A 13,475-nucleotide genomic window follows, 5' to 3' on the forward strand; every position below is an offset into this window, starting at 1 on the left:
AGTGATAAGATGCACTGAAAAGTCATTCTGACACCATCCACTGCTACATTTACTGTGCATTAGTTAGAGAAATAAGAAATCTTGGCAATATGAACATCATCTGATTGACCTTAGCCTGTATGCTCTTACGGGTTAACTGCACGATAGCACGATAGCTGATAACATGAAACAGGTCTTTTCAGGGTTTGTAACAAGGCTGTGGAGCACATTCCCAGAAAGAGGCCTCTATTCCCCCCAAAAGTAAAATCATTTTTGTTTCTTTGGTTCTGAGGAAGGGGGTTAGCTGAATCTGAGTGTAGCTGAGCAGCTTTTTAGATTTGTTTATGGAACTGGGAATGTAGAGATGGGCTTAATTCTTGTAATTTATATTTGGAGAGAACTTGATTCCATTGCATGTTGTTTGCTTGAGGTAACAATAAAATAAAATCAGTTGAATACATTCCATAATTAAGGTTTCTATGCGGAACACTGACACACGTGATCCAATTGTCAATCTAATAGGTATCTCACACTCACCTTATATTATTTTGTAACTAGCTTCAAAGCCCAATCCTAAGAATGGGATTTGTAAGGGTCCCCCTCCCCTGGCCCCTGGGTGGCTTTGGGCCACAGCTTGCAGCTGGATCAAGTGGGGCAGGCAGGGCTGGCCAGCTCGTTAGCAGGCCCGGGACAGAGCTCCTTAGCAGGCAGTCAGCAGGCTCAGAGGCTGTCGTTAGCAGGCCCAGCCTAGCAGGCCAAGAGGCCCTCATTAGCAGGCCCTCCACCATGACCCTTTGCCCAGGGCCTCTCCCCTTACCTGCTGCTGGCTCCAGGCATTGAGGTGCATCTGAGAGGAAAGAGGCTAGAATCCAGGTACAGAGGTTGGGAGCTTCAGGGGCAGGGCAATCAGGGTACAGCCAAATTTGTTGGACATTTATCAGGTGATATGATCATATCATATTGACCAACCCACCCCTCACAAAATGGCCAATGATGGAGGAGGTGGGAAAGGGGGGCAGGGGGGCATGTACACAGCTATGCTTCCCAACCATATTCTGCATAATCGTACTACCTTTGAGCTTTCTTGAAGCCTGAAGAATGTTTGTGAGGTTTCTCAAGAAAAAGTTGGGAAGGGCTGCCCTAAACCATTGAATTCCCTAGCAATTTTGTATCACTAACTTGCAGGTGTTGTTGCTTGACTCTTCAGGACAGTGATGATGACAGTGGCATAACAGCATCCTCGGCGGGGGAGCAGCCGCTGTGCTTCCACCATCTTCCTTCCTCATGTCCGGGTTCAGTTTCCCAGAACTACGTAAGGGCTTGCTGTCTAGGAGACCAGCTGCACAAGAAAGAAAACAAAGACGTTAAGTTTCTGTGCGTGAATACTCTAAAGCACCTGATGTCAAGTGCTGATGAACTCACAACAAAACTTCTATAGAAAGAAAGCTTTAATGGAAGTAAGATCTAGTCACTATAACTCAGGAAGTCAAATCTGCCAAACAGCAAAACTACAAGCGTTTATCAATACAATTCTCCCGCCCAAAACTTGAGTGTTCCCAGGGGAGGAGTGCCCCCTCTCCCAGGTGCCATCCCAGGCTTCCTGCCAGAGGTGTTGAAATTCACGCGTCCTTGGGCCAGCCGGCGCCAGCGGAAAGATAAAGCCTTTTGCAGGGTCCCTGTTACAATGTTTCTCAGAAAGTAAACAAATCAAAGCGAGCAACTACAAAGCATGATTACATGGGAACAGTGAATATACATGGGTTACAAGGAAGAGACACAATATGCAAATGGAAGGTACAATAAGACACAGGCAAGATGGGGTCACCCCTGTCTGTTGGAGAGAAATGGCAGAGACCAGGCACTTATCCTGACATCCCTCCAGCCCAAAAACAACTTCCCCTCACCCATTGTCCCTAGGCCTGGGGCACTGTGGGAATTCTCTGTGAAACGCCCGCAGGAGTCTGGGTGAGGGGAAGTTGTTTTTTGGCTGGAGGGATGTCAGGTCTGGAGTTTTGAACTCAAAACATGAGAGTTTTGAACTCAAACTGGAGACTTGGCCATGAAGCTTACCTGGGGACCCTGGGCCAGCCAGTCACAACCAGCCCAACTGACTTCACAGGGTTCTTGTAACCAATGGAGGACCAGACAACTATGTACTCATCCACAGAGTTACTCAGAAGAAGTGTGAGATAAATATGTTACAGACAGAGCCAAGAGTACTTCTGTAGAGGCAGTTTTCCCTTCTTATTTTAGACCACTGTGACTCAAATTTATTCCAAATTTACTTGGTGGGGTAACACATCCAAGGCTGGCCCAAGGTTTTTGGGCACCCTAGACAAACTATGACCTTGGCACCCATCTAGTTCAGCATTCCATTTTCTATAGCAGCAAACCAGAAGTTTTTGAAAAACCAACAATCACTGAACAAAGGGTGTAGCTGCCCCCACTACGAACCCCAAGCAAACAGCATTCCAACATACACAGCCTTTGCGTATGGAGGTCACATTCCAACCTTTGACCACTCCCTTTTTCTCCATTACTCCCTCTAATCCCCCTGAGATTCTATGAAACTCATTCAACTAACCATCAGGACACATTTTACTTGAACAATATGCATATGCAGTGAAGAAAAAATAACAAGTAATATATGACATGGAAGATACTGTTTCCAGGTTCCCAAAATACAAAAGGGAACAATGGAAAGGGCAGGGCCAACCTTTAAGGATGGCTGGCCTGAGACCCACTTTTGTAGGCTTTGTGACCCATTTGTGAGTGCTGACCCATAGGTAGGCAAACACTAGGCAAATACCTTTCAGGGCTTGCTACCAAGATACTTAAAACCAAACTTTAAATGAAATTCATTATTCTACAATTTCCCACCAACCACTAAACCTCATAGACTGACTACATATAAGGAAAAAGTCTGTATTGAGGATCAGCTTCCTAAAGTTGGGATAGTAATACTATTTTTTTTAATGTTTCAATGCTATTTCAATGCTATTCTTATGATTTTTTTCTTTTAAACCCACTATGCCATTTATACAGCCTCTTGTGGCACAGAGTGGCAGCAGACATGCTGTCTGAAGCTCTTCCTATGAGGCTGGGAGTTCTGTCATTCCCTGAACATGCTAGTTTTCCAAGGGTTTTAACCAAAGACTCCCTTCTGGTATGGGCAGAAACTTGCAGAAGAAGAAGGGGTCTTTTGAATAGGGATACCATCCTCCAGGTGAGTCATGGGGGTCCCTTGGAATTACAGCTAATCTCTAGCGATCAGTTCCCCTGGATAAAATTGATGCTTTGGAGTGAAGGACTCTATAGCATTGTATCCTACCTAAGGCTCTACTCCCAAATCCCCATAAGTTTCCCAACCTGGATCTAGCAACCCTATACCCCCCATCCCCTGCTGGTGGCCAGGGGGTACTTAGCAACCCTACTTTTGAGTGTTCCTTCTTCTTGAACAAGCCACCACAAAATGAAAGAGTGTAATGGGACCCGTCCCTAGATACAAGGAAGTTCTGATTTGTTCTGAGCATGAAGGGAACATTCCGATGTGCAATTCCTTACATGGCAAAAGGGCAATCTCCAAGTGAGGTTTCTGAGTGTTTCTTTCCAAACGGCATTAATCACCAGAATCTCTTTTTTGTATTGGAACCCATCTGGTGGTTTCCTATTTTGCTGGGAATCATTCTTAGACATACATCTGTAACAGGTGCACAATTCTTTTTGGGGGAAATGTGTGACATTTGAGGAGAGGGTGTCTAAAACAATAAGCATGTGACCAAAACTAACTTTAGGAAGTGGGTATCTATAATCTACCTATAACGTAAACTTTTTATTTCTGAAAGTAAGACTCCTTTCCGCTTCCCCTAAAATTATTGTTTTTGGATGAGAATTCTTTAAAATCCAGCCTACATGGGGCAAGCGAACATCAACAGATGTTCATTTTCCGGGCCAGAGTAACAGGGCCTCTTAAAACGAAATCCTTCTCTCAGCAAACAGACACAAAGCTGGGATTGTGACCGCGTTACATTGTTATTCATGGACCAGGAATGGACTTTTTATAAATGTTCCGGGCAGAGACTTTCAGACATCTGGCTCATAACGCTGTGATATTAAATGCAAATATTAATTCCAAAATGAGAGTTCCGGGCTGTATTTTCATCTTCCGTGATATTTTTTTTCTGGGTGTAATTCAGTTTTTCTACCCCCTGTGGCTGACAGAAAGCTACATTTTATCTGCATGCAACTGCCCGCCCCCCCCAAAAAAGCATTAGGTTCTAATTTTTAATTATATACACTTTGAACCAATTTCTCAAACTATTAATGTGACTGATTTAATAATGCACATAAATATGTTTAATTTGGGGTGGAACGTTCATGTTCTGCATGCCTGCAATGCCATATGTTTGCCAGATAAATTTATGAAGTTGTCTTGCACCAACATCAGACTAGATATTCACTGAGATTAGTATTGTATATTCCACCGGCCACTTTCCAAGGTCTGGGGCACAGAACAGTGTTTCCCAGTGCCTACTAACTGGTACCCTTTTTAGCCATAGATGTCAAGGAAAGAACCCAGAACTTCCTTCATACAAAGCAGGTGATCTGCCACTTACTTCCCTCCCCCCCCCAAAAAAAAGCATTAGGTTCTAATTTTTAATTATATACACTTTGAACCAATTTCTCAAACTATTATTTTTTTCACAGTCAGAGTAGTTCAGCAGTGGAATAGGCTGCCTAAGGAGGTGGTGAGCTCCCCCTCACTGGCGGTCTCCACCAAAGGTTGGATACACACTTTTCTTGGATGCTTTAGGATGCTTAGGGCTGATCCTGCGTTGAGCAGGGGGTTGGGCTAGATGGCCTGTATGGCCCCTTCCAACTCTATGATTCTATGATTCTAAGTTCAAAGTTACTGCTGCTGTTATATGAAGGGGGCCATTCCTATCTTGTCAATCTCAGAGAACTAATTTACCCCTGGGCATCAGGCTGGAGTAACCCATGGTAATAAGCCTTTGCTAGGTAGAATATTTGTGGCATGTTAAACCACTCTGTTTCAGTCAGCAAGCATTTTTATTTTTAGGAGAAAGAAATCAGGAAATACCCTACAATAGCACCGCGTGTGCTAGCTTACAATCCACTGACTGATTGCATCTGAACAAGTCAAATGACATCCTAAAAATGACTGCTTTAATGGGAAAAGGAAACATTAACTGTTTTAACTCCCTGTATGACTCAGACATCAGATAAAAGAACTTCCAAAGGCTATTGCTGGCTACTAATCGGCAATAAAATAGCAGCGCTATAAAGAAACCACAATAAATTATGCTTTTTAAACCACGGGCCAGTCTGCCAAATATAGCATTTCAGGGAGCAATAGTAAAACATTTTTACCAGGCACATTATATTGGCAACCACCATTTTCTGAATGAGGTGGCCTGGACTGGACATATATGCAATACAGCCTATTTGAAATACAAATTTAGATAATCTAAAGCAAACAAGCACCAATAGGCTGATGCAAATCTAAGAGGGATCTCTGAAATGTTCGTCTTCAGATCCTGGCTAAGGGTGACCCTTTGTTTAGCATTCACTGAGGTTAATATTCATGGTGATATAAAATTTCTGTGACTGATAGTGCAATCCTAAACACAATTACACCTTTATCACCCCAATGACTTCAATGAACTAGGACTGCACTGTAAAGCAAGCGGAAGAAGTATTGAATAAATTGTCTAAGATTGAGGAGATGAATAATCCAACAGTCCACCCCTGAACTTTTATCATGGTTAATGGACAAATTTGGTCAACATGGATAAGGCATCCTAAGAATAAGATCCGGTTTTGGTCCAGTCTGAGTACAAACCTTGCCTTAGCAATACCAGCATGCACAGACAAAGGAGAAACATAAAGTTGTGATTGAAGTTTTCTACATGTCCTTTAGCACCAAAATTCTCATATCGTGAGCACTGAATTATTATTATTTCAGATTATGATATACAGATTGGCAAGTATGTTTCAAGGCCAACGAGGCAGGGATGTTTGAACCTTTGCTGCTAAAAAGAAATTGACATGTCATATAAGATCACCGTGCATTAGGAACTGTTTAACATTATACAGCTGGTATATGAAATATTAATATTTGTCATTTTCTTCCAAAACCAGCAACTTACATCAATAAGGACTGCTTTCTCAACATGTTAGCAGCTCAAAGTATATATTTTTTCACACAGCATTAAAATCCCCTCTGACACTTTCTCGAACCATTTGTCCGTATGTGAGAAGACTGCTAATGATGTATAGAAAGCAGCAGACATTTTTAAAAAACGCACAAATATTTCACTTAAAAAGGGTTTATTACCATGGGTTACTGCAGCCTGATGCCCGTGGTAACTTAGTTCTCTGAGCTTGCCAACATGGGAATTGCTCCCCTCATATTACAGCAGCAGTAACTTTGGAGTATTCAAAAGGAATCGCAAATTGTACTTGCCACAGTGCTGTAAAGGTGGCCCAAATCATTACTCTTATATCACAGACAAGAGGTCAGAATTTTTTTTTTTTGCTATAGCCACTATGATGACCACTCATATGAATACATGCATGCACCTTTCTCACTGCTATTTGTTGGGGAGAAGCTCTTATGGTACATGCATAACCTCTTTTGCTGTGAAAACTTGTTTCCACAGAGTTCCAACAGTATTCTGCCATTTGTATCTTCAGGAGGTGGGCAAAGATGTTCATGTATTCTGGAACCTTCTATAGCTAGTGAATTATATTGTTGTTGTTAGGTACGAAGTCGTGTCCGACCCATTGCGACCCCATGGACAATGATCCTCCAGGCCTTCCTGTCCTCTACCATTCCCCGGAGTCCATTTAAGCTTGCACCTACTGCTTCAGTGACTCCATATAAATCTATTAATAATAATAATAATAATAATAATAATAATAATAATAATAATAATAATAATAATAATAATAATAATAATAATAATAATAATAATAATAATTCTGTAAGGACTCCTCTGTTTCTAGTTTGCAGTTACCAAACTCTTGTAATGGTTATGACATTTTGCTTATGGACTTTATTATATCAGTGTGCTTATCTTGAATGCAGTTTCTCCAGTAGCACACAAGACTACAGGTTTCGTGATATTAGAAAGCAACACCTGTAATATTTTTTGTGAGGGAAAAGCGCAACAGCTGTGCACGCTTCCGCACTCACTTTTGTCATGGCTCCTGTTCCGATGGCAGAGAAAGTCCTTTCTACAGGCCACAACCAACAGCAACGTGCAAGGAACAACACGATCCTCAAGATGGGTCTGCAGCACATTAAATTTGGTAGGTCTGTTCCAACAGCACTAATAAATATTTCTGTTGTTAACCAAAGCTGAACAGCTGATAAACTGCGCTGTGGTGGAAGCTGCCTTCTGACAGTAATAGAGAGGAATTTGTTGCGTTCTTTTGGCAGCCAGCCACCAAATGAGGGAAGGGAGGTTCTCCCTTAGACAGGAAAATAAATGCTGCGTCAACCATCTACTGTGGGAAGGGCAACCCAATAAAGCACAGTTTTAAAATACAAAGCTGCACTGTAATGCCGGTTCCAGGAGAGCGGAATAGAAATTTAATAAATAGTAATGATGCCCAGTTAGGTAGAAATACAGTGAAAAAAACTTGTAGAACACCAATGAACAGATGGACAAACTATCCAACCAGTGGTTGAAAAACAGGGTCCCTGTTTGTGGCCGGTGAACAGGACGCAAGCTGAACCAGGTTTTTTTTTCAAGAAACCCTACTAACAATCAACAACTTCTCGGTTCAAAAGGTACAGTGGAATGGAGAAAAAACTTTTCAGGCTTTTAAACATGTTAATTAAAGGTTACAGTTTTAATGCTATTAAGTAGTATTAGATGCACAATGCAATTAATTAACACAGGGCATTGAAATGCTCTGCTTCTTCATGCGGCCAGAAGCCAATTTTAATCTAAACTGCATCAACCATTGTGGTACACTTCTGAGCACGTAACACTGACTGGATTAAAGCTTTATCAACCCTTCATTATACAATATAGTTATTTTATTTTTAAATGAAAACTCCCCAGATATCAACAAAAATAATAGCCCATTTAAGATATCACACTACAGTAATACTTGGATTTGAGGGATTTTTTTAACTATATAAATGCAAAGGACAGAAATGTTTCTCTTGAGGTGTACAGCACCATGTTTAAATTTATTGCAGAAAGGTGGCAACAAAATGTGGCACGCCTTATTTACAGTCAATTTTGCTACCCATTTTGTCAAATTAGATTTCTAGCTGAAACTGTATTTTTATATTAATGCTTTTCATATACAATTATAGATGTGGCCAACAAAAATCTATACTTGAACAGATGCCGCCATTTTAAAAAGCTGCTTTTGATCTTAAGCACATTAAGTTGGAAACAAATTTCAATGGAAATCAACAAGACTTAATTCCAGGTGAATGTGATGGAGCAACCTATTGCCTAGAGAGAGATCTATTGAAGGGAATTAGTAGAGGGGAAATGCAAGACAAGGCACATGCACAAAAAGTCCTCTTTGTCCCATAGTTAACTAGCTGCACGTTTAAGAAACCCTACTTCAACTCAATGGAATTGTCCAGTCATGTGCCTCCATGCCTGACCTTTTGTTAAAAAGCTGGTGAACTTCCCCACTCCCCCACAAAGAGGATAAACGGAAAGCCTCATTCTCCTTCCCCGCCTCTCCCTGATGTATTTTGTTAAGATTTAAAAAAACAAAACATTGACCTCTTCTACTTACATTCAATTTCCGTGGGCCTGTTCTATCTTTGCCACACTCCCCCCTTGAAGAGAATCATGTGACAAACCACTGAACTACTGCTGCTAAGGGGCTTCCATTAACAAAACAGTATGTTGGGTTAATCCTGCACCTGTGATCTGTTATTCGGCAGTTAAGAAATGCAGCCCAAGCTGTGGCTGCCTAATGCTGCTCAGCTGTTTTTTCCCCCCCTTCCTTGATTGTAAAGTTGGCAAACAGAAAATAGTTCTGCCAGGCACAACGCTACATGAAGAATATAGAGCATGTGATGGCAGAAAGGTGAAAGGAAAAGGAAAACCAAGAGCTGGAGGTAAATTCTAGTGGGTAGCCGTGTTGATCTGAAGTAGCAAAACAAAAATTGAGTCCAACAGAACCTTTAAGACCAACAAAGAGCTAGAGAGGAAGTCTGAGTTCCTGGTCATGCAGTATTCATTATTACCAGTTCCAGGTGGATTAAAAGCTGCCTTTTCAGCTTATATGTGAAAAATACCCAAAGGTGCCTTTCAAAAGCTCAACATTTATTTAATGCCAGTGAATAATATTTCTGATCCATAAGGACTTGCCAGGGGAAGGGGTCTTATTTCTCCATTATTTCTCTCACCCTTATTTTTCTTCTTTGCCTTCCCCTATAAGTGTCTGCAGCTTCTGCCCATTTCTTCCTTCTGAACCTTTGTCTTCTGAGCCTCTGCTCTCATTCACTTGCTCATCATTTCCTGCCCCCTCTGCCAGTTTCAGTTTTCTCTTTTTCACTCCTCCACCTTCCCTTCCTCCTCACTTTTAACACTCTTCCAGATTTCTCCACCACCCTTGCTACAATTTAGGCTTAGAATCCTCAGCAATGTTGGTTGCAGCTTGCCTGGAAACTCCCCAAATAGCCACTAAGATCCAAAAATGAGTCCTACAAGATTTCAGTCTATCCCTGGCCCCAGTGTGTGGAGCTTTTGACCCACACTTTATGACCCATCTCAGAAATAGTTATAATGATCGCAGTGGTCCCCCAACCTTTTACCGGCCAGGGACATCCAACAAGTAGAACGTACTTTTCTTAGCAAAATTACAATCCCACTCACATTTAAACCAATCTGAAGTCAAGGCAAAAGGTGAAACAAGATTTGCTAAACTATTTCCACGGGTGGTCAAACTGCGGCCCTCCAGATGTCCATGGACCACAATTCCCATGAGTCCCTGCCAGCATTCGTTGGCGGGGGCTCATGGGAATTTTAGTCCATGGACATCTGGAGGGCTGCAGTTTGACTACCCCTGATTTAGACCTTTTCCCTGCCTTCGTGTTTCGAACTTGTATTCACTATGAAAACTTAATAGACGGGCTGGTTGTTACACAACAGATAGAGATAGTTGATGAGTTACATGCTTATTGGGTGAAGGACTGGTGCAAGTGTTTTGATCAAAGTTCCACAACATACCATAGCATATTCAGAAGACATTGGAGACAGATAATGGAAATAGGAAGACAAAATGCAAAAGGTTAAACCTAAGAAAAATGCAGAGCACATAAAAGCCGTCAGGTGCACATGTGAACCTTGGCCCTCTGTGTACAATGGGCCTGTCACATTTCTTTAAGCAGCAGTGGGTGTGCCAGCTTGCAATGGGGAGAATTCCTATTGTAAACGTGTACTAGCTAATAAGTACACCAGAGTAATGTGCCAGAGACGGAAGACCAAATGGAATGCAAGACCAAATGGAGGGCAAGTATTGCATTTGCATCTTTTAAGGCTCTGTATAGTTTTTCTCCTCATTTCACCCAATAGGAGCTCAAAGCCAATTTTGGCACTACTAAATGGTGCTGCCACCTCCCTCCCACAGCGTTTAAAAGAAGATCAAACTTGCCATGCCAGATATGTATGAATAAGCCTCCGGTCAATGCTTTGCTGAATCGGGGCCTGCCTTCCATGCTTCTGTGCATAAGTGGATTAAACAAAGGCCATTTCCAGAAGAAAGTTCATAATCGGAGCCTGACTGAAGTTTTTAAGAAAAGAATGAAGCACAATTCCTGTCTTTGGATGTCAGGTCCCTCCCCTAGCACAAATAACTGAGCTTGAGGGAAGTGAGCGAAGATGAGTGAATTTCCTTCCTTCATATCTAGGGCCCAGAAGAAAGGATGGAGTTTACTCTAAGCCCTGTTAATTTTAAGCCTAGCAAAGTCACAAACGAGTGAAATTACAAATCCAATTTCCAAGGCAGATTTAAGATGTAATGGATGCTTATAAGTATGATGCATGTATAGCTTTATGACACACATGAAACACACATGTAAATACTACTTTAAATATAATTTGGGATCTACAGCATGTTTATAGCTAACACCTTAAAATGAATATTAAAAATGCAGGACTGTCCCAGTAATGTGACCTTTTCCATGTTGCAAAGTTTAGTAATACAAAATATAAGAGAGATGGTAGCTAAAGGTGTTTTCCAAAACACTGGTGAACATTCACAACTATAAATCAGGGCACATTTGAATCCAAAAAATCAGATCCAAAGAAATTCATTTCTGCCAAAGACAACTTTGACTCAAAGTTCTAATTCCATTAGCTGCTTTTTCCCCAAAATGGAAGGTAGCATCATATTTCATTGAATTCTCCAGCTATTTAATCAAATCACAGACAGGAAGAAACCAAAAACAGTTAAATCTGATTCTGTGTGTTTTGAAGCATCTATAGGCAGCCTGTAAAGAAATCATCTTATGACATTCAGATATGATATTCGCTATAGGATGGTGCTTTAAATAGCAAGTAGGGTCACCACTTAAAGGTAGGGGCTTTGAGGGTTTCTAAGATTTCAACTGACGAAGAAGAGTTGGTTCTTATATGCCGCTTTTCTCTACCCGAAGGAGGCTCAAAGCGGCTTACAGTTGCCTTCCCATTCCTCTCCCCACAACAGACACGCTGTGGGGTGGGTGAGGCTGAGAGAGCCCTGATATCACTGCCTGGTCAGAACAATTTTATCAGTGCCGTGGCGAGCCCAAGGTCACCCAGCTGGTTGCATGTGGGGGAGTGCAGAATCAAACCCGGCATGCCAGATTAGAAGTTCGCACTCCTAACCACTACACCAAACTGGCTCTCAAGAGTATAGAGATCAGCTCCCATGGAGGATACAGCAACTTTGGACTCTGTGACATCTCTACTGAGCTTTTTTCTCTTCCCAAACTCCATACTCCTCAGGACGCTTCCCTGAAATCTCCATTTCTAAGTCCACAACTGACAGCCCTAGCATTATGCCTCTAAACAGCAAGCTAGACAAATGGCAGTTTGCAGAATTTGGCAAAAGCTAGTCAATATGACTGAGCAGAAATTGCCTTCTACATCTCAGATCAGTCAGAACTTAGGCATAAAGTCAACTTCCATGAGAAATTTCATAAAATGCATCTCTGTCACCCAACTTCCTATCCCTAGTCATCTGCATATCACGGGATCTTCTCACATAGGGCTTTCCCAGAATTCCAGAGTCATCCTGCAGCAATTTTCCCTTGAGCTTCTTCATGCCCTCCTTTTCAATTTGTTGTCCTTTGGTGGTTTCTGTTGCAACTCCATGCTTTCTCACGCTGGATCAAAAGCAGTTAGAAGAAACTACAGGGAAACCAAAAGGGGCGAGAAAAACCACCTAAACCACGTGTGAAAGGGCAAATACTGTCGTTATACTTTCTTCTACTGAGGAATTTTTGCATTACATGTTTGCCTTTTTTTCTTTTTTTATTAATTGCAATAATTGTCTAAATCTGTGAAGGTTTGTCTTAAGATTTCTTTAAAAAATATGCCATATTTTGGGGGAAACCCAATACAAATGTTGCTCAAATAAAAAGAACAACCACCACCAAAGCACACACACCCCTCTGTGATGTGGTAAACAGAAGACATGATCCAGCCAAATTAGATAATTTTCTAGTACAGTCAACATCAACAGTAGAATTTCAAAGACAGGTTTAACTTCCCCATTGATGTCAGTGGCACTTGAAAGTGCATAACTATGGCTGGAAGACGAACACAATGAACAGACATCGTACAAATTAAAGTGGTAGCGATAACTAGAGTTGAACGTTATGCATTCATCCAATTTGCTTCATAACCCTGATGCATGCAGCTGTTTAAGCAGGACTGGCTAGAATTCAGCCTTGTCTCCGTATATTCATAATAAACCAAACAGTTCTACACCAGTAAGAGGAGGACCATATTTTGCTCCTAATTAACACAACAGAGCAGTGAGAGGCATGTCCTAGCAGGCGCCACCATACACAAACTACTAACATACAGTACAAAGGGCTTTCTCCCTTTTCTGCAGAACTCATTGTCTCTTTGCCTGTTCTGCAGTGAAAGCCAAAAGTTCATTAGTTATGACTAGTAGACTCTTCCAGATAATGTGTTGACTCCTCTCTCAGGAACTACAAACAGCACCCTGAAAGCTACTTATCTGCATTTTAGGATAAACAAGAGAAGTTGCTTAATTTAACAGGGCTACAAATGTAAGCTGCAAACTGTCCAAGGTGCTAACATTTACATTCAAAAAGAGGAATAGTATGTGCTTTTAATGAACATGGCCACACACTACAAAAGGACACGGAAAATGGGGAAATAAAGCAACACTAAATGGTAAAAGAACTACAAAAACGCATTGATGAAGTTCAAACAACATACTGTGCCAAGGACATCGGCACACCCAAGGATCTG

The 13,475-nt window shown here is 41.5% G+C and overlaps 1 protein-coding gene across 7 annotated transcripts in view; it reads right to left on the minus strand.

Annotated features, from left to right (window-relative positions):
- The window catches only part of BMPR1B (bone morphogenetic protein receptor type 1B), a 247,951-nt gene that overhangs the window by 36,174 nt on the left and 198,302 nt on the right, over window positions 1–13,475 (minus strand). For 5 of the 7 annotated variants that reach the window (XR_013224919.1, XM_077300844.1, XM_077300845.1 and 2 more), the window contains one exon: window positions 1,159–1,318. Coding sequence is in view for 6 of the 7 variants with exons in the window: in XM_077300844.1 (XP_077156959.1) it covers window positions 1,159–1,318 (160 nt within the window). In the remaining variant the exon portion in view is untranslated. Of the gene's footprint in view, window positions 1–1,158; window positions 1,319–8,638; window positions 8,709–8,775; window positions 8,923–13,475 lie in introns of those variants that run through there. The other 2 variants (XM_077300848.1, XM_077300847.1) reach the window with 2 other exon arrangements.

This window comes from Paroedura picta, chromosome 10 (genome assembly GCF_049243985.1).
Source record: "Paroedura picta isolate Pp20150507F chromosome 10, Ppicta_v3.0, whole genome shotgun sequence".
NCBI lineage: Eukaryota > Metazoa > Chordata > Lepidosauria > Squamata > Gekkonidae > Paroedura > Paroedura picta.